This window comes from Oncorhynchus keta, unplaced genomic scaffold, assembly GCF_023373465.1.
Source record: "Oncorhynchus keta strain PuntledgeMale-10-30-2019 unplaced genomic scaffold, Oket_V2 Un_contig_1509_pilon_pilon, whole genome shotgun sequence".
Classification (NCBI taxonomy): Eukaryota; Metazoa; Chordata; class Actinopteri; order Salmoniformes; family Salmonidae; genus Oncorhynchus; species Oncorhynchus keta.
The window spans coordinates 347,501-365,535 of record NW_026279127.1 but is presented as its reverse complement, the minus strand read 5'-3'; the positions used below and the strand labels follow the sequence as shown (position 1 = coordinate 365,535).

Here is an 18,035-nt window from a genome sequence, read left to right as displayed (position 1 = left end):
AAACCCAGACTAAAACCACAAAGCATGGCTAGTAGTTAACCAGAACAACACTTATTAAAGAGACTGGGTCGCATTCAAGTAGGCAAGAAACAGGAGACATTTTTTGAAAAGGAGTGTTGAAATGTAGTGCTGTGCTGCACATTCTACCTGAATGTGTACAATTTTCATATTTGCTGGCAGTCATTTAAAAAACGTTTTCTGACATTTGGGCCATCTTAACACAACCCTGGTGTTCTTCTCTCAGTAACTCTTTTCTCCTGCACCCAAATGAAAATATATTTCAGTAAAACATTGATTGATTATTAAAACACTGCAAAGAAAAAACCCTCCACAATTTTCCACAATGAATATATATGGACAGTTCCAGTCAAGAAATCATCAAATCACTAAATCAAATTGAGTTTCCAAATAAGTAAGCAGCATACTGGGGCGGCAGGGTAGCCGAGCTCCTCAGGGCTGTGTTCCTAGTTGAGCTACTTAGGGCCGTGTTCCTAGTCGAGCTCCTTAGGGCTGTGTTCCTAGTCGAGCTCCTCAGGGCTGTGTTCCTAGTTGAGCTACTTAGGGCTGTGTTCCAAGTTGAGCTCCTTAGGGCTGTGTTCCTAGTCGAGCTCCTTAGGGTTGTGTTCCTAGTTGAGCTACTTAGGGTTGTGTTCCTAGTTGAGCTACTTAGGGCTGTGTTCCTAGTTGAGCTACTTAGGGCTGTGTTCCTAGTCGAGCTCCTTAGGGCTGTGTTCCTAGTCGAGCTCCTTAGGGCTGTGTTCCTAGTTGAGCTACTTAGGGCTGTGTTCATAGTCAAGCTCCTTAGGGCTGTGTTCCTAGTTGAGCTACTTAGGGCTGTGTTCCTAGTCGAGCTCCTTAGGGCTGTGTTCATAGTCAAGCTCCTTAGCGCTGTGTTCCTAGTTGAGCTACTTAGGGCTGTGTTCCTAGTTGAGCTACTTAGGGCTGTGTTCCTAGTTGAGCTACTTAGGGCTGTGTTCCTAGTTGAGCTACTTAGGGCCGTGTTCCTAGTTGAGCTACTTAGGGCTGTGTTCCTAGTTGAGCTACTTAGGGCTGTGTTCCTAGTTGAGCTACTTAGGGCTGTGTTCCTAGTTGAGCTACTTAGGGCTGTGTTCCTAGTTGAGCTACTTAGGGCCGTGTTCCTAGTTGAGCTACTTAGGGCCGTGTTCCTAGTTGAGCTCCTTAGGGCTGTGTTCCTAGTCGAGCTCCTTAGGACTGTGTTCATAGTCGAGCTCCTTAGGGCTGTGTTCATAGTCAAGCTCCTTAGGGTTGTGTTGCTAACCGAGCTCCTTAGGGTTGTGTTGCTAACCGAGCTCCTTAGGGTTGTGTTGCTAACCGAGCTCCTTAGGGTTGTGTTGCTAACCGAGCTCCTTAGGGTTGTGTTGCTAACCGAGCTCCTTAGGGCTGTGTTGCTTCGTTGCATGAATTTTCTAGTGATGTCAGTATGCTTTTTGCTTCTCTTTGGTGAAATATTAGCTACTTGCAAAGTAACTTTATATTTTTTCTGAAGAAGCTACATTTTCTAAAAAGGCAGGATTTTGTGTAAGATGTAGCTACATTAGTATCAAAACTGTTTTTGTTATTCCAATGGCCAGAAACTGTTTTTGTTTCATAGTACTGTAGCTACATGTTGTTATCCAGACAACACTGTACAGACAACGCCAAACAGGTTATAAATACAATCATTTATTAAAGCATCTTGTAAATCCAGTTACAAAAAAAAAATCATTTCCAGATTGTTTCTCTTTTTCTCTCCAAATAAACAGAAACATGTCATAACAAGGGGAACATACCAGTAGTTCTGGTGTGGCTGCCGGCAGCTGGCCAGAAAACACAGACAGGGCGGCATCCCTAATGGCACCCTATTCCCTATAGGTCCCAGTCTAAAGTAGTGCACTATATAGGGACTAGGGTGCCATTTGGAACATATCAAAAGTAGTGCACTATATAAGGAATAGGGTGCCAATTTAGACGCACTCACAGAGAGCTGAAAAACAGCCTGTGTCTGCTTATAGTACTGACCCTCTCATCCTGACTATTAGAATTACACACAGTAAATACCCCAGCCTCCCATTGTCTTCCATCAGATAGCACGTGGATTCCGCCTGCACCGATCCGTCTTGTATCTCGCAAAGGATGATGGGATAGATCAAAAGAAGCCCGGTCAAAACGGGCTGTCACGACGTATTACCTAAGAGACATCATCCGCTGAACCTCATTCCTGCCTCAGAACTGTCTGAATTCAGCTATGGTATAAACCACAAATACAGTATGTCAATAATGTTGATGTTTTTTGATGAGGAAGTCTTAGTCGCCCCATTTTTACAGCTAGCTAATGATTATTGTGCTTCAATGAGCAGCATTTCTGAAGTTTGACAATGGGCACGAAAACATACATTTGTCCAACAGCTGAGCCAGTCCCTGAAATCATCTGGACTGAAACGACACTGATAACCAACCAGCTACTTACTACCTTCTTAGTGCTGCACACACAATGGTGAATCTTCCAACAAAAGCTAGCAATAACAAGCTACTGTAGCTAGTAGTGCTAATGCTTCCATTATTCTGAGTTTTCTCTCGAGTCAGCTGATCCAACAATACGACCCGGAGAAACATGCTGATCTGTGGACTGATTTCTGTTAACAGCTACTTCCTATTCATTGTGGGGCTGCATGTCTACAACTCCAGGGTCATTTAGACAGGCTAAACAAGCTTGTATATGTCAGTGACGGAAGAGCTAGCTGACTATGTCAGTAAGGGCTACAACAGATAGCAACATAGCTGATCAAGTCACTGCCTGGCGACCAACGGTCCTGCCACAGAATTTGAGCAGAAGGTTTGTTTTTATTTTCTCACAATTGCAAACTATTAAATCACTGTCACAACGTTTTTAATAATTTAGCTAGCTAGTTATTCTGCCTATTTCACGGAGAATCATACGAGAGCGCTGTGATGTAAAAAAATTATAATAATAATAATAAGGGACTATGTTTTAATTTGTTGAATGGCGGATGCTCAATATTGAAATTTGAATATGAGTTCCACGTCCTACAAGACCGGTTGAGGTACAAGCATCGCGGAGGAGTGACCCCATCTGACGTGAGACAATATCACCCTCCCTCCCATAAAGACCCAAATAACAATTCATCCTTCAGTAACAGAAGTACCAAGCGATGTCCTGCTTGTCTCATCAAAACATCACGCTCTCATTAAACAACAGTTTCAGTCACAATCATTAAAAAGACAAAAAATTATTATAAATGATTTTCATAATATAAAATATAACCGTTTAAATTAGTTAAAATACTGGAGACTAAATTCTATAATCATGGTTTACAGAAATAAGCACATGTTTATATTAACCACAGCCTTTAGTGTAAATTAACAACCTACATGTAGTAGTAGGGAGAAGCAACAGACTATATATTGGTTTGTTCTAGTCATATATATATTGGTTTGTTCTAGTCATATATAAAAGGCAAGTGTCATTTCACCAGATTTGAAACCATGTGGTTTAAACTCTGCTTCTCAGGCACTGGGTAGAATGGCAGCCTCGACCACCTGTGTTATAACTGATTATAAGTATTATAAGTAGTCGATTAACGACATGGATGGAAGCAGTGAAACTATTACTCACAGTCCAAAGTAGTCGATTAACGACATGGATGGAAGCAGTGAAACTATTACTCACAGTCCAAAGTAGTCGATTAACGACATGGATGGAAGCAGTGAAACTATTACTCACAGTCCAAAGTAGTCGATTAACGACACGGATGGAAGCAGTGAAACTATTACTCACAGTCCAAAGTAGTCGATTAACGACATGGATGGAAGCAGTGAAACTATTACTCACAGTCCAAAGTAGTCGATTAACGACATGGATGGAAGCAGTGAAACTATTACTCACAGTCCAAAGTAGTCGATTAACGACATGGATGGAAGCAGTGAAACTATTACTCACAGTCCAAAGTAGTCGATTAACGACATGGATGGAAGCAGTGAAACTATTACTCACAGTCCAAAGTAGTCGATTAACGACATGGATGGAAGCAGTGAAACTATTACTCACAGTCCAAAGTAGTCGATTAACAACATGGATGGAAGCAGTGAAACTATTACTCACAGTCCAAAGTAGTCGATTAACGACATGGATGGAAGCAGTGAAACTATTACTCACAGTCCAAAGTAGTCGATTAACGACATGGATGGAAGCAGTGAAACTATTACTCACAGTCCAAAGTAGTCGATTAACGACATGGATGGAAGCAGTGAAACTATTACTCACAGTCCAAAGTAGTCGATTAACGACATGGATGGAAGCAGTGAAACTATTACTCACAGTCCAAAGTAGTCGATTAACGACATGGATGGAAGCAGTGAAACTATTACTCACAGTCCAAAGTAGTCGATTAACGACATGGATGGAAGCAGTGAAACTATTACTCACAGTCCAAAGTAGTCGATTAACGACACGGATGGAAGCAGTGAAACTATTACTCACAGTCCAAAGTAGTCGATTAACGACACGGATGGAAGCAGTGAAACTATTACTCACAGTCCAAAGTAGTCGATTAACGACATGGATGGAAGCAGTGAAACTATTACTCACAGTCCAAAGTAGTCGATTAACGACATGGATGGAAGCAGTGAAACTATTACTCACAGTCCAAAGTAGTCGATTAACGACACGGATGGAAGCAGTGAAACTATTACTCACAGTCCAAAGTAGTCGATTAACGACATGGATGGAAGCAGTGAAACTATTACTCACAGTCCAAAGTAGTCGATTAACGACATGGATGGAAGCAGTGAAACTATTACTCACAGTCCAAAGTAGTCGATTAACGACACGGATGGAAGCAGTGAAACTATTACTCACAGTCCAAAGTAGTCGATTAACGACATGGATGGAAGCAGTGAAACTATTACTCACAGTCCAAAGTAGTCGATTAACGACATGGATGGAAGCAGTGAAACTATTACTCACAGTCCAAAGTAGTCGATTAACGACATGGATGGAAGCAGTGAAACTATTACTCACAGTCCAAAGTAGTCGATTAACGACATGGATGGAAGCAGTGAAACTATTACTCACAGTCCAAAGTAGTCGATTAACGACATGGATGGAAGCAGTGAAACTATTACTCACAGTCCAAAGTAGTCGATTAACGACATGGATGGAAGCAGTGAAACTATTACTCACAGTCCAAAGTAGTCGATTAACGACATGGATGGAAGCAGTGAAACTATTACTCACAGTCCAAAGTAGTCGATTAACGACATGGATGGAAGCAGTGAAACTATTACTCACAGTCCAAAGTAGTCGATTAACGACATGGATGGAAGCAGTGAAACTATTACTCACAGTCCAAAGTAGTCGATTAACGACATGGATGGAAGCAGTGAAACTATTACTCACAGTCCAAAGTAGTCGATTAACGACATGGATGGAAGCAGTGAAACTATTACTCACAGTCCAAAGTAGTCGATTAACGACATGGATGGAAGCAGTGAAACTATTACTCACAGTCCAAAGTAGTCGATTAACGACATGGATGGAAGCAGTGAAACTATTACTCACAGTCCAAAGTAGTCGATTAACGACACGGATGGAAGCAGTGAAACTATTACTCACAGTCCAAAGTAGTCGATTAACGACACGGATGGAAGCAGTGAAACTATTACTCACAGTCCAAAGTAGTCGATTAACGACATGGATGGAAGCAGTGAAACTATTACTCACAGTCCAAAGTAGTCGATTAACGACATGGATGGAAGCAGTGAAACTATTACTCACAGTCCAAAGTAGTCGATTAACGACACGGATGGAAGCAGTGAAACTATTACTCACAGTCCAAAGTAGTCGATTAACGACATGGATGGAAGCAGTGAAACTATTACTCACAGTCCAAAGTAGTCGATTAACGACATGGATGGAAGCAGTGAAACTATTACTCACAGTCCAAAGTAGTCGATTAACGACACGGATGGAAGCAGTGAAACTATTACTCACAGTCCAAAGTAGTCGATTAACGACATGGATGGAAGCAGTGAAACTATTACTCACAGTCCAAAGTAGTCGATTAACGACATGGATGGAAGCAGTGAAACTATTACTCACAGTCCAAAGTAGTCGATTAACGACACGGATGGAAGCAGTGAAACTATTACTCACAGTCCAAAGTAGTCGATTAACGACATGGATGGAAGCAGTGAAACTATTACTCACAGTCCAAAGTAGTCGATTAACGACATGGATGGAAGCAGTGAAACTATTACTCACAGTCCAAAGTAGTCGATTAACGACATGGATGGAAGCAGTGAAACTATTACTCACAGTCCAAAGTAGTCGATTAACGACATGGATGGAAGCAGTGAAACTATTACTCACAGTCCAAAGTAGTCGATTAACGACACGGATGGAAGCAGTGAAACTATTACTCACAGTCCAAAGTAGTCGATTAACGACACGGATGGAAGCAGTGAAACTATTACTCACAGTCCAAAGTAGTCGATTAACGACATGGATGGAAGCAGTGAAACTATTACTCACAGTCCAAAGTAGTCGATTAACGACATGGATGGAAGCAGTGAAACTATTTAAGGCATTAAAATGTAAAGAGGTTCAACTCCTTGGGTCTGTGGTCTGAAATTGGACTCATATTGCTCATCAAACCCGAGGGGACAGTCTATAAACCTTATTTCCCTATTCTGTGGCATAGAGTAGCTACTAAACAGAGTATTGTAATGAGTAATGGCTGCCCTGAGGATCAATAATGATCACATAGTATGTCCTTAGAGAGACAAATCACTTCTTCTCATTATAAATATAGAATGGTATAGTTGTGTTCATCAACAACTCATATGTTACAATAACACAATTGCGATGTCAAAATAAGACACAACCCGGGAGCTATAGTCAGGGAGGGTTTGACAGTGACACTTCTCAGTCAATCTAAATCTCAGTCCATTGGAAAGGTATTTGAAATGCTCGAAACAAAAGGACATGTGACGTGATACTTGATCGGTCCATACCATTGATAAAGTGATGTAAATAATGGAAGAAAATAACATGGTTGGTTATCCACTCTATCGACAGCTAGAGAAAAGCTATATGTAATGGTTGAGGGAAAGCAGGTAGACATTTTAATTAGACACATTCTAGAATGTTCTGGTAAAGAGGTCAATGGAATGCAGACAGCCTAAACGTAGGCTAATGTTGCTGGGGGGCATGATGAGGAGAATCTGGATCTTTCCCCCACACGTTTCCATGGCATTTCCATTGTTTTGTTAGAGTTCCATTGACCTCTTTACCACATATATATGCAATGAGAGACTACGGTCCTACGGTTCTTAGAATGGTGAACAAGATATTGAGTAGCTGATTAACAGCTTTCAGTTATCCAGACATCTGGTTTGAGGAGAACAGTCCCTCTTGTCTTCAAAGAATTTTAGCCTTGTAGTGTTAGCCTTTTAGCCTGTTAGCCTGGGGCGGTGGGAAGCCAACTGGACTGTGTCCTGTCCTGTGAGCCTGTTAGCCTTGGGCGGTGGGAAGCCAACTGGACTGTCCTGTCCTGTGAGCCTTTTAGCCTGTTAGCCTGGGGCGGTGGGAAGCCAACTGGACTGTGTCCTGTCCTGTTAGCCTGTTAGCCTGGGGCGGTGGGAAGCCAACTGGACTGTGTCCTGTCCTAGCCTGTTAGCCTGGGGCGGGGGAAGCCAGCTTGGCTGTGTCCTGTCCTATCCTGTTAGCCTGTTAGCCTGGGGCGGTGGGAAGCCAACTGGACTGTGTCCTGTCCTAGCCTGTTAGCCTGGGGCGGGGGAAGCCAGCTTGGCTGTGTCCTGTCCTATCCTGCTAGTCTGTTAGCCTTTTAGCCTGTGGCAGTGGGAAGTCAACTGGACTGTGTCCTGTCCTGTTAGCCTGGGGCGGTGGGAAGCAAGCTGGGCTGTGTCCTGTCCTGTTAGCCTGGGGCGGTGGGAAGCAAGCTGGGCTGTGTCCTGTCCTAGCCTGTTAGCCTGTTAGCCTGGGACGGTGGGAGGTCAACTGGGCTGTGTCCTGTTAGCCTGGGGCAGTGGGAGGTCAACTGGTCTGTGTCCTGTCCTGTTAGCCTGGGGCGGTGGGAAGCAAGCTGGGCTGTGTCCTGTCCTAGCCTGTTAGCCTGGGGCAGTGGGAGGTCAACTGGTCTGTGTCCTGTCCTGTTAGCCTGGGACGGTGGGAGGTCAACTGGGCTGTGTCCTGTCCTGTCCCTAATCACCTGATCCAGTTGGTTCCGTAGCTGGACACAGATCTGACACTGCATCTCTTCTTCACTATCATGTTGATGTAGGCTTTCATGATCTTGGTGATCTCTCCAACCTGAAACAACACAGAGGATACAGTTTTAAAAGCAAGGAAAACGGCGTACAGAGGCCCATTAATCAGCAACCATCACTCCTGTGTTCCAACGGCACGTTGTGTTAGCTAATCCAAGTACAGAGGCCCATTAATCAGCAACCATCACTCCAGTGTTCCAACGGCACGTTGTGTTAGCTAATCCAAGTTTATCATTTTAAAAAGGCTAATTGATCATTAGAAAACCCTTTTGCAATTATGTTAGCACAGCTGAAAACTGTTGTTCTGATTAAAGAAGCAATACAACTGGCCTTCTTTAGACTAGTTGAGTATCTGGAGCATCAGCATTTGTGGGTTTGATTACAGAACACAGGAGTGATGGTTGCTGATAATGGGCCTCTGTACGCCTGTGTAGATATTCCATTAAAAATCAGCCGTTTCCAGCTACAATAGTAATTTACAACATTAACAATGTCTACACTGTATTTCTAATCAATTTTACGTTATTTTAATGAACAAAACATTTAGCTTTTCTTTCAAAAACAAGGACATTTCTAAGTGACGCCAAAATTTTTGAACTGTATGTGTTTATAAGCATCATAACAGCCACACAAGGCCTTGTTGGTTGACGTTCTGGGTACCAGTCTATTTGCTATCGTGTCGACTCCCTGTCATTCATTGTCTAGACAAACATCTTGGCATGAGCATAAACAGACCTGGGACCAGGCTACTGAAAGGCTACAAAGCATTTCTAATCTGGTGTTATAAACAGACCTGGGACCAGGCTACAGAAAGGCTACAAAGCATTTCTAATCTGGTGTTATAAACAGACCTGGGACCAGGCTACTGAAAGGCTACAAAGCATTTCTAATCTGGTGTTATAAACAGACCTGGGACCAGGCTACTGAAAGGCTACAAAGCATTAATAATCTGGTGTCATAAACAGACCTGGGACCAGGCTACTGAAAGGCTACAAAGCATTTCTAATCTGGTGTTATAAACAGACCTGGGACCAGGCTACTGAAAGGCTACAAAGCATTTCTAATCTGGTGTTATAAACAGACCTGGGACCAGGCTACTGAAAGGCTGCAAAGCATTAATAATCTGGTGTTATAAACAGACCTGGGACCAGGCTACTGAAAGGCTACAAAGCATTTCTAATCTGGTGTTATAAACAGACCTGGGACCAGGCTACTGAAAGGCTACAAAGCATTAATAATCTGGTGTTATAAACAGACCTGGGACCAGGCTACTGAAAGGCTACAAAGCATTTCTAATCTGGTGTTATAAACAGACCTGGGACCAGGCTACTGAAAGGCTGCAAAGCATTACTAATCTGGTGTTATAAACAGACCTGGGACCAGGCTACTGAAAGGCTACAAAGCATTTCTAATCTGGTGTTATAAACAGACCTGGGACCAGGCTACTGAAAGGCTACAAAGCATTTATAATCTGGTGTTATAAACAGACCTGGGACCAGGCTACTGAAAGGCTACAAAGCATTTCTAATCTGGTGTTATAAACAGACCTGGGACCAGGCTACTGAAAGGCTACAAAGCATTTCTAATCTGGTGTTATAAACAGACCTGGGACCAGGCTACTGAAAGGCTACAAAGCATTTCTAATCTGGTGTTATAAACAGACCTGGGACCAGGCTACTGAAAGGCTGCAAAGCATTAATAATCTGGTGTTATAAACAGACCTGGGACCAGGCTACTGAAAGGCTACAAAGCATTTCTAATCTGGTGTTATAAACAGACCTGGGACCAGGCTACTGAAAGGCTACAAAGCATTTCTAATCTGGTGTTATAAACAGACCTGGGACCAGGCTACTGAAAGGCTACAAAGCATTTCTAATCTGGTGTCATAAACAGACCTGGGACCAGGCTACTGAAAGGCTACAAAGCATTAATAATCTGGTGTTATAAACAGACCTGGGACCAGGCTACTGAAAGGCTACAAAGCATTAATAATCTGGTGTTATAAACAGACCTGGGACCAGGCTACTGAAAGGCTACAAAGCATTTCTAATCTGGTGTTATAAACAGACCTGGGACCAGGCTACTGAAAGGCTGCAAAGCATTAATCATCTGGTGTTATAAACAGACCTGGGACCAGGCTACTGCTTCTATAATGTTGTATTATGGTGTAATACTGTACCAGAGGTGTCTCAAAGAACATCTCTCTGTCGTCCACTGTGATTTTATAAGTCGTGGCCTGGGGAGATCCGAAGAAGATGATGTGTTCGTAGGGGAACGTCTCCAGAGGTTTGGGTTCTCCTCTCTTGTAGACCGACACGTTCTCTGCACTCACACTCAGCCACAGGTCATGAGGAAAGCCTCCTTCTTTACACTAAGGAAACAGAGACATACAGCAGGTCAGATACAAAGTTAAAGGAATGAATGAATCAAATACCCTAGCCCTATTCACCACAGTATCCCCCCTAGCCCTATTCACCACAGTATCATCCCTAGCCCTATTCACCACAGTATCCCCCCTAGCCCTATTCACCACAGTATCTATCCTCCCTAGCCCTATTCACCACAGTATCATCCCTAGCCCTATTCACCACAGTATCCCCCTAGCCCTATTCACCACAGTATCTATCCTCCCTAGCCCTATTCACCACAGTATCATCCCTAGCCCTATTCACCACAGTATCATCCCTAGCCCTATTCACCACAGTATCATCCCTAGCCCTATTCACCACAGTATCTATCCTCCCTAGCCCTATTCACCACAGTATCATCCCTAGCCCTATTCACCACAGTATCCCCCTAGCCCTATTCACCACAGTATCTATCCTCCCTAGACCTATTCACCACAGTATCATCCCTAGCCCTATTCACCACAGTATCATCCCTAGCCCTATTCACCACAGTATCCCCCTAGCCCTATTCACCACAGTATCTATCCTCCCTAGCCCTATTCACCACAGTATCATCCCTAGCCCTATTCACCACAGTATCCCCCTAGCCCTATTCACCACAGTATCTATCCTCCCTAGACCTATTCACCACAGTATCATCCCTAGCCCTATTCACCACAGTATCATCCCTAGCCCTATTCACCACAGTATCATCCCTAGCCCTATTCACCACAGTATCCTCCCTAGCCCTATTCACCACAGTATCCCCCTAGCCCTGTTCACCACAGTATCACCCCTAGCCCTGTTCACCACAGTATCCCCCTAGCCCTGTTCACCACAGTATCATCCCTAGCCCTATTCACCACAGTATCCTCCCTAGCCCTATTCACCACAGTATCCTCCCTAGCCCTATTCACCACAGTATCCTCCCTAGCCCTATTCACCACAGTATCATCCCTAGCCCTATTCACCACAGTATCATCCCTAGCTCTAGTCACCACAGTATCCTCCCTAGCCCCATTCGCCACAGTATCAACCCTAGCCCTATTCACCACAGTATCATCCCGAGCCCTGTTCACCACAGTATCATCCCTAGCCCTGTTCACCACAGTATCCCCCCTAGCCCTGTTCACCACAGTATTCTCCCTAGCCCTATTCACCACAGTATCCTCCCTAGCCCTATTCACCACAGTATCATCCCTAGCCCTATTCACCACAGTATCATCCCTAGCCCTATTCACCACAGTATCCTCCCTAGCCCTATTCACCACAGTATCATCCCTAGCCCTATTCACCACAGTATCCTCCCTAGCCCTATTCACCACAGTATCCTCCCTAGCCCTATTCACCACAGTATTCTCCCTAGCCCTATTCACCACAGTATCATCCCTAGCCCTATTCACCACAGTATCCTCCCTAGCCCTATTCACCACAGTATCATCCCTAGACCTATTCACCACAGTATCCTCCCTAGCCCTATTCACCACAGTATCCTCCTAGCCCTATTCACCACAGTATCCTCTCTAGCCCTATTCACCACATTATCCTCCCTAGCCCTATTCACCACAGTATCCTCCCTAGCCCTATTCACCACAGTATCATCCCTAGCCCTATTCACCACAGTATTCTCCCTAGCCCTATTCATCACAGTATCCTCCCTAGCCCTATTCACCACAGTATCCTCCCTAGCCCTGTTCACCACAGTATCCTCCCTAGCCCTATTCACCACAGTATCCTCCCTAGCCCTATTCACCACAGTATCCTCCCTAGCCCTGTTCACCACAGTATCCTCCCTAGCCCTATTCACCACAGTATCCTCCCTAGCCCTATTCACCACAGTATCCTCCCTAGCCCTATTCACCACAGTATCATCCCTAGCCCTATTCACCACAGTATCATCCCTAGCCCTATTCACCACAGTATCCTCCCTAGCCCTATTCACCACAGTATCATCCCTAGCCCTATTCACCACAGTATCATCCCTAGCCCTATTCACCACAGTATCATCCCTAGCCCTATTCACCACAGTATCATCCCTAGCCCTATTCACCACAGTATCCTCCCTAGCCCTATTCACCACAGTATCCTCCCTAGCCCTATTCACCACAGTATCATCCCTAGCCCTATTCACCACAGTATCATCCCTAGCCCTATTCACCACAGTATCCTCCCTAGCCCTATTCACCACAGTATCCTCCCTAGCCCTATTCACCACAGTATCCTCCCTAGCCCTATTCACCACAGTATCCTCCCTAGCCCTATTCACCACAGTATCCTCCCTAGCCCTATTCACCACAGTATCCTCCCTAGCCCTATTCACCACAGTATCCTCCCTAGCCCTATTCACCACAGTATCCTCCCTAGCCCTATTCACCACAGTATCCTCCCTAGCCCTATTCACCACAGTATCCTCCCTAGCCCTATTCACCACAGTACAATACTTTACATTACACCTGTATGTATTTATTTACCTCCACGTCGAACAGTGTGGACCCATATCCAGGCCACTCCTTGATGATGTTCATGTATTTGAGCATGGCTGTGTGCTGGTCCAGTCCCTGGAGACGGGACCATTTCTCTAAGATGGAGGTTCTGGTGGCTGAGGTCTCCTCCTTCACCCACATCTCTAGCATCTGAACAAGAACCAGACAAGACTTAGTACCTTGCTCAAGGGCATAACAACAGGCGACAATATCCAGGATGATGTCAGCAACCCTCTGGTTTCACTGACTACACCAGATGTTTCCAGTCGGAGCTGGGATTCGAACGCTTCTCTAAACTCCTCTAACCGCTAGGCTACCTGTTCCTGGCCTAGCCTCTAGGCTACCTGTTCCTCCTCTAACCGCTAGGCTACCTGTTCCTGGCCTAACCGCTAGGCTACCTGATCCTCCTCTAACCGCTAGGCTACCTGATCCTCCTCTAACCGCTAGGCTACCTGTTCCTGGCCTAGCCTCTAGGCTACCTGTTCCTCCTCTAACCACTAGGCTACCTGTTCCTTCTCTAACCGCTAGGCTACCTGTTCCTCCTCTAACCGCTAGGCTACCTGTTCCTCCTCTAACCGCTAGGCTACCTTTTCCTCCTCTAACCGCTAGGCTACCTGTTCCTGGCCTAACCGCTAGGCTACCTGTCCCTCCTCTAACCGCTAGGCTACCTGTTCCTCCTCTAACCGCTAGGCTACCTGTTCCTCCTCTAACCGCTAGGCTACCTGTTCCTCCTCTAACCGCTAGGCTACCTGTTCCTCCTCTAACCGCTAGGCTACCTGTTCCTCCTCTAACCGCTAGGCTACCTGTTCCTCCTCTAACCGCTAGGCTACCTATTCCTCCTCTAACCGCTAGGCTACCTGTTCCTCCTCTAACCGCTAGTCTACCTGTTCCTCCTCTAACCGCTAGGCTACCTGTTCCTCCTCTAACCGCTAGGCTACCTGTTCCTCCTCTAACCGCTAGGCTACCTGTTCCTCCTCTAACCGCTAGGCTACCTGTTCCTCCTCTAACCGCTAGGCTACCTGTTCCTCCTCTAACCGCTAGGCTACCTGTTCCTCCTCTAACCGCTAGGCTACCTGTTCCTCCTCTAACCGCTAGGCTACCTGTTCCTCCTCTAACCGCTAGGCTACCTGTTCCTCCTCTAACCGCTAGTCTACCTGTTCCTTCTCTAACCGCTAGGCTACCTGTTCCTCCTCTAACCGCTAGGCTACCTGTTCCTCCTCTAACCGCTAGGCTACCTGTTCCTGGCCTAGCCTCTAGGCTACCTGTTCCTCCTCTAACCGCTAGGCTACCTGTTCCTTCTCTAACCGCTAGGCTACCTGTTCCTCCTCTAACCGCTAGGCTACCTGTTCCTCCTCTAACAGCTAGGCTACCTGTTCGTCCTCTAACCGCTAGGCTACCTGTTCCTCCTCTAACCCCTAGTCTACCTGTTCCTCCTCTAACCGCTAGGCTACCTGTTCCTCCTCTAACCGCTAGGCTACCTGTTCCTCCTCTAACCCCTAGGCTACCTGTTCCTCCTCTAACCGCTAGGCTACCTGTTCCTTCTCTAACCGCTAGGCTACCTGTTCCTCCTCTAACCACTAGGCTACCTGTTCCTCCTCTAACAGCTAGGCTACCTGTTCCTCCTCTAACCGCTAGGCTACCTGTTCCTCCTCTAACCGCTAGGCTACCTGTTCCTCCTCTAACCGCTAGTCTACCTGTTCCTTCTCTAACCGCTAGGCTACCTGTTCCTCCTCTAACCGCTAGGCTACCTGTTCCTCCTCTAACCGCTAGGCTACCTGTTCCTGGCCTAGCCTCTAGGCTACCTGTTCCTCCCCTAACCTCTAGGCTACCTGTTCCTCCTCTAACCTCTAGGCTACCTGTTCCTCCTCTAACCGCTAGGCTACCTGTTCCTCCTCTAACCGCTAGGCTACCTGTTCCTCCTCTAACCGCTAGGCTACCTGTTCCTCCTCTAACCGCTAGGCTACCTGTTCCTCCTCTAACCGCTAGGCTACCTGTTCCTCCTCTAACCGCTAGGCTACCTGTTCCTGGCCTAGCCTCTAGGCTACCTTTTCCTCCTCTAACCACTAGGCTACCTGTTCCTTCTCTAACCGCTAGGCTACCTGTTCCTCCTCTAACCGCTAGGCTACCTGTTCCTCCTCTAACCGCTAGGCTACCTTTTCCTCCTCTAACCGCTAGGCTACCTGTTCCTGGCCTAACCGCTAGGCTACCTGTCCCTCCTCTAACCGCTAGGCTACCTGTTCCTCCTCTAACCGCTAGGCTACCTTTTCCTCCTCTAACCGCTAGGCTACCTGTTCCTGCCCTAACCGCTAGGCTACCTGATCCTCCTCTAACCGCTAGGCTACCTGTTCCTCCTCTAACCACTAGGCTACCTGTTCCTTCTCTAACCGCTAGGCTACCTGTTCCTCCTCTAACCGCTAGGCTACCTGTTCCTCCTCTAACCGCTAGTCTACCTGTTCCTCCTCTAACCGCTAGGCTACCTGTTCCTCCTCTAACCGCTAGGCTACCTGTTCCTCCTCTAACCGCTAGGCTACCTGTTCCTCCTCTAACCGCTAGGCTACCTGTTCCTTCTCTAACCGCTAGGCTACCTGTTCCTCCTCTAACCGCTAGGCTACCTGTTCCTCCTCTAACCGCTAGGCTACCTGTTCCTCCTCTAACCCCTAGGCTACCTGTTCCTCCTCTAACCGCTAGGCTACCTGTTCCTCCTCTAACCGCTAGTCTACCTGTTCCTTCTCTAACCGCTAGGCTACCTGTTCCTCCTCTAACCGCTAGGCTACCTGTTCCTCCTCTAACCGCTAGGCTACCTGTTCCTGGCCTAGCCTCTAGGCTACCTGTTCCTCCTCTAACCGCTAGGCTACCTGTTCCTTCTCTAACCGCTAGGCTACCTGTTCCTCCTCTAACCGCTAGGCTACCTGTTCCTCCTCTAACAGCTAGGCTACCTGTTCGTCCTCTAACCGCTAGGCTACCTGTTCCTCCTCTAACCCCTAGTCTACCTGTTCCTCCTCTAACCGCTAGGCTACCTGTTCCTCCTCTAACCGCTAGGCTACCTGTTCCTCCTCTAACCCCTAGGCTACCTGTTCCTCCTCTAACCGCTAGGCTACCTGTTCCTTCTCTAACCGCTAGGCTACCTGTTCCTCCTCTAACCACTAGGCTACCTGTTCCTCCTCTAACAGCTAGGCTACCTGTTCCTCCTCTAACCGCTAGGCTACCTGTTCCTCCTCTAACCGCTAGGCTACCTGTTCCTCCTCTAACCGCTAGGCTACCTGTTCCTGCTCTAACCGCTAGGCTACCTGTTCCTCCTCTAACCGCTAGGCTACCTGTTCCTCCTCTAACCGCTAGGCTACCTGTTCCTGGCCTAGCCTCTAGGCTACCTGTTCCTCCTCTAACCGCTAGGCTACCTGTTCCTTCTCTAACCGCTAGGCTACCTGTTCCTCCTCTAACCGCTAGGCTACCTGTTCCTCCTCTAACCGCTAGGCTACCTGTTCCTCCTCTAACCGCTAGGCTACCTGTTCCTCCTCTAACCGCTAGTCTACCTGTTCCTTCTCTAACCGCTAGGCTACCTGTTCCTCCTCTAACCGCTAGGCTACCTGTTCCTCCTCTAACCGCTAGGCTACCTGTTCCTGGCCTAGCCTCTAGGCTACCTGTTCCTGGCCTAGCCTCTAGGCTACCTGTTCCTGGCCTAGCCTCTAGGCTACCTGTTCCTCCTCTAACTGCTAGGCTACCTGTTCCTCCTCTAACCGCTAGGCTACCTGTTCCTCCTCTAACTGCTAGGCTACCTGTTCCTCCTCTAACCCCTAGTCTACCTGTTCCTCCTCTAACCGCTAGGCTACCTGTTCCTCCTCTAACCGCTAGGCTACCTGTTACTCCTCTAACCGCTAGGCTACCTGTTCCTCCTCTAACCCCTAGGCTACCTGTTCCTCCTCTAACCGCTAGGCTACCTGTTCCTTCTCTAACCGCTAGGCTACCTGTTCCTCCTCTAACCGCTAGGCTACCTGTTCCTCCTCTAACAGCTAGGCTACCTGTTCCTCCTCTAACCGCTAGGCTACCTGTTCCTCCTCTAACCGCTAGGCTACCTGTTCCTCCTCTAACCGCTAGTCTACATGTTCCTTCTCTAACCGCTAGGCTACCTGTTCCTCCTCTAACCGCTAGGCTACCTGTTCCTCCTCTAACCGCTAGGCTACCTGTTCCTGGCCTAGCCTCTAGGCTACCTGTTCCTCCTCTAACCGCTAGGCTAACTGTTCCTTCTCTAACCGCTAGGCTACCTGTTCCTCCTCTAACCGCTAGGCTACCTGTTCCTGGCCTAGCCTCTAGGCTACCTTTTCCTCCTCTAACCGCTAGGCTACCTGTTCCTTCTCTAACCGCTAGGCTACCTGTTCCTCCTCTAACCGCTAGGCTACCTGTTCCTCCTCTAACCGCTAGGCTACCTTTTCCTCCTCTAACCGCTAGGCTACCTGTTCCTCGTCTAACCGCTAGGCTACCTGTTCCTCCTCTAACCGCTAGGCTACCTGTTCCTCCTCTAACCGCTAGGCTACCTGTTCCTTCTCTAACCGCTAGGCTACCTGTTCCTCCTCTAACCGCTAGGCTACCTGTTCCTCCTCTAACCGCTAGGCTACCTGTTCCTCCTCTAACCGCTAGGCTACCTATTCCTCCTCTAACCGCTAGGCTACCTGTTCCTCCTCTAACCCCTAGGCTACCTGTTCCTCCTCTAACCACTAGGCTACCTGTTCCTCCTCTAACCGCTAGGCTACCTGTTCCTCCTCTAACCGCTAGGCTACCTGTTCCTCCTCTAACCGCTAGGCTACCTGTTCCTCCTCTAACCGCTAGGCTACCTGTTCCTCCTCTAACCGCTAGGCTACCTGTT

The 18,035-nt window shown here is 47.0% G+C and overlaps 1 protein-coding gene and 1 long non-coding RNA gene across 5 annotated transcripts in view; both read right to left on the bottom strand.

The window, feature by feature from the left end:
* Positions 1 to 6,618: 6,618 nt before the first annotated feature.
* LOC118383701 (unconventional myosin-X-like) overlaps positions 6,619 to 18,035 on the bottom strand; it is a 284,313-nt gene continuing 272,896 nt past the window's right edge. For all 3 annotated transcript variants that reach the window (XM_052502082.1, XM_052502084.1, XM_052502085.1), the window contains 3 exons: positions 13,166 to 13,327; positions 10,487 to 10,678; positions 6,619 to 8,350 (listed from right to left, as the gene is read on the bottom strand). In XM_052502082.1, the coding sequence (XP_052358042.1) occupies positions 8,246 to 8,350; positions 10,487 to 10,678; positions 13,166 to 13,327 (459 nt within the window). In that variant the 3' untranslated portion in view covers positions 6,619 to 8,245. The remainder of the gene's footprint in view (positions 8,351 to 10,486; positions 10,679 to 13,165; positions 13,328 to 18,035) is intronic.
* Positions 13,851 to 14,709, bottom strand: LOC127918843 (uncharacterized). 2 transcript variants are annotated; one of them, XR_008100986.1, is made up of 3 exons: positions 14,629 to 14,709; positions 14,521 to 14,547; positions 13,851 to 14,061 (listed from the first exon to the last, which is right to left on the bottom strand). It is a non-coding gene; the product is annotated as an uncharacterized LOC127918843 (long non-coding RNA). The 2 variants fall into 2 exon arrangements; XR_008100985.1 differs by lacking the exon at positions 13,851 to 14,061 and adding an exon at positions 14,077 to 14,331.